The sequence below is a fragment of the Emiliania huxleyi genome (genome assembly GCF_000372725.1).
Source record: "Emiliania huxleyi CCMP1516 unplaced genomic scaffold EMIHUscaffold_433, whole genome shotgun sequence".
NCBI lineage: Eukaryota > Haptophyta > Isochrysidales > Noelaerhabdaceae > Emiliania > Emiliania huxleyi.
In genome coordinates, this window is record NW_005198735.1 from 22,977 (window position 1) to 25,754 (window position 2,778).

Here is a 2,778-nt window from a genome sequence, read left to right on the forward strand (position 1 = left end):
CTAGCCTTCAAGGCACACGCGTGTGATAGTCTTTGAAGTTTGATAAGGTAAGTAAGGTAAGGTAAAGTCCTCCTGCTGCGCCATCACCTCGTCAATCAGCTCGCTGATGAGCGTCTTCTCCGGCTTGAGCTCGCCCGGATCCTTGCCCAGCGCCGTCTCGAGCTTCTCCCGCACCTACGGAGAGCTGAGGGAGGGTGTAGAGGATGTAGAGTGTAGAGCGCTGTAGAGCTGGAGAGCTGGAGAGCGCTGTAGAGCTGTAGAGCTCTACATCCGCCGCGGGACGAGGCGCCTCCGTTGTAGAGCGATGTAGAGGCGCTCTACAACGTGAAATCTCTACAACAAACTCTACATCATAAGCGGCGAACGAGGCACGGTCGCTCTCCGACATGAGGCGCGTTGCACTTGCCAGTGCTGCCCTGGCCTTCTGTCTGCCCGCCCAATGGGTAGGAGGTGCCTCTGCTGCTATGGCATGCCTCACGGCTGCGACTGGCCGGCGCCTCGGCGCGTCAGCTCGGCTCGGCGTAGCGATAACATGTGGTGTGTGTGAGTGTGTGTGTCTCACTCACTCACTCACTCACTCACTCACTCACTCACTCACTCACTCACTCACTCACTCACTCACTCACTCACTCACTCACACGTGGACGACATGTATTGGCGGCAAATAAAGGAGTGGGAGTCAAAGAGTGCCGGTCGAAATTAGATTGAAGAAAAACGCCCGCCGTGCTCACGCGAAATTCACTCAGTCACAGTCCCGTTGCGACCTACAGTTCGTCCTTTATGACGCGCAACAATTTGCGCCGCTCAAACACTTTGAAAGAAATCACTGTGTGAGTCGTGATTTCTTGTTGGTTAATAAATGAATAAAAACACTTTCTGCATTCCAACCACCTCCAACCAAGTCGTCCTTGTGGGCCTTGTTTGCGTCCGCTCCCGCCGCGAGCAGTTTCTCAACCAGCGCGTCCCTGCCCTTATACGCGGCCGAGTGCAGCGGCGTCACACCGTGCTTGTTGGCCTTTCGATTGGCCTTGTTCACGTCTGCTCCCGCCGCAAGCAGCTTCTCAACCAGCGCGTCCTCGCCGTAGTACACGGCCCAATACAGCGGCGTCTCACCGTCCTTGTAGGCCTTGTTCACGTCCGCTCCCGCCGCGAGCAGTTTCTCAACCAGCGCGTCCCTGCCCTTATACGCGGCCGAGTGCAGCGGCGTCTCACCGTCCTTGTTGGCCTTGTTCACGTCCGCTCCCGCCGCAAGCAGCTTCTGAACCACCGCGTCGTAGCCTTTGCGCGCGGCCCAGAACAGCGGCGTCATACCCGACTCGTCGGCCTTGTTTGCGTCTGCTCCCGCCGCAAGCAGCTTCTCAACCTGCACGTGATCGCCGTGCCTTGCATAATACAGGAGGTCGTCTGCTTCCGAAGATGCCAGGACTGACACAAACACCAGGCAGGCACGGACATCACCCACATTAAACACGAGAAGCGTTCGCAACAGGGCGCCGTTCACGCCGTTCACACAAAAGCACAACCCCGAAATTTCGCACGTTCACGACGAAGTTTCAAACAATCGCAAACGTGACAGACCTGTATTTACTCGGCACGCCCGCCGCGGTGGCGGTGCCGCGATGAACGGATGAAGATGGAGGCATAGACGGTAGGCCGGTCGGAGACCCCATGTTATTAAATTTTTAAGTTTAAGCGCAGACCTCGAGACTTGAATGCAAGCATGTTCAGGCCATCTAGAGTGCCGAGCAACATCGCACCGGTTCGATTCGCGCATCACGGCCGCGCAAACTGGCTGCACTGCGGCGCGAGGCTCAGCGGGGCGTCCGGACCACTGACTCGGGCGATACCTGTCCGAATAGGAGCTCGAACCCAGTCATGAAAAAAGAAAACGGACACGGAGGTGGATCATGGGAGACGTACAGGGCTCAGGGGGCACCACGGGGGCGGCGACCACCATTCTTGCAGCTTTTGCAATCGACTCTTCTCCTTGCCCATCACGCGGCTGCCAATCTTGGACAGCACCCCCTCCTCCTTCTTCTGCCCGCAGACCTTGCCGCAGACCTTGCCGTACGCGCTGCTGACGGCCGGCGAAGCCTTTGCCCACAGCTTGCGGAGCAGCTCTCGCGAGGCGACAAGCAGCGCGGCCACGAGGAGAGGCACGATCGTAAACTGGTCAAACTGGGCGGATTCCGGCGTGAGCCAGCGCGCGTAGCGCGAGTCGGCCGGGACTAGGGCGAGGTAGGTGAAGCCGAGCGTGAAGAAGAAGGCTCCGAGGAGCGCAGTCGCCGCCGGTATGATCTTTGCACGCAGGTACAGCCCCAGCACGCCGCCACCCACTGCGCCGACCAGGAGGAGCTCGAGGAGGAAGAGCTTGATAATCGTGTACACATAGAAACCAGCGACACCACCGACGCAAAGGCCGAGCAGAAAGAAGGCGGCCCACGGGCTCGTGCGGACACGCAGGCCGCACGCCACGCCGACCACCAGCGGCGGCAGTGCCTGCAAGGTGCAGTCCAGTCTGGCATCAAAAGCCTCGAGGATGCCAGAGATCGCGGCTGAGGTGATTGCGCTTCCGCACACAAAACCAATCGTGAAGAGGATGGTTGCGTTGAGCTCGTCGCCGTGCACCAGAAAGAGGAGGCCGACCGACATCATCAGCAGGTCGAACAGCACCGCGCCAAACGAATTTGGGTACGCGAAGTCTTCACTCAGCTCCAGGCCGCTCTGCGCTGCGGACCACGGGAGGAATCGGTCGAGCAGGCAATCGCCTCCACCCAT

At 59.2% G+C, this 2,778-nt stretch overlaps 1 protein-coding gene across 1 annotated transcript; it reads right to left on the reverse strand.

Moving 5' to 3' along the window:
* EMIHUDRAFT_118886 (hypothetical protein) lies at nt 1-2,778 on the reverse strand (the record flags this gene model as incomplete). Its single annotated transcript, XM_005769050.1, has 2 exons — nt 1-174; nt 1,921-2,778. 2 exons carry the CDS (start codon nt 2,776-2,778, stop codon nt 1-3), a joined length of 1,032 nt encoding a protein of 343 aa, XP_005769107.1.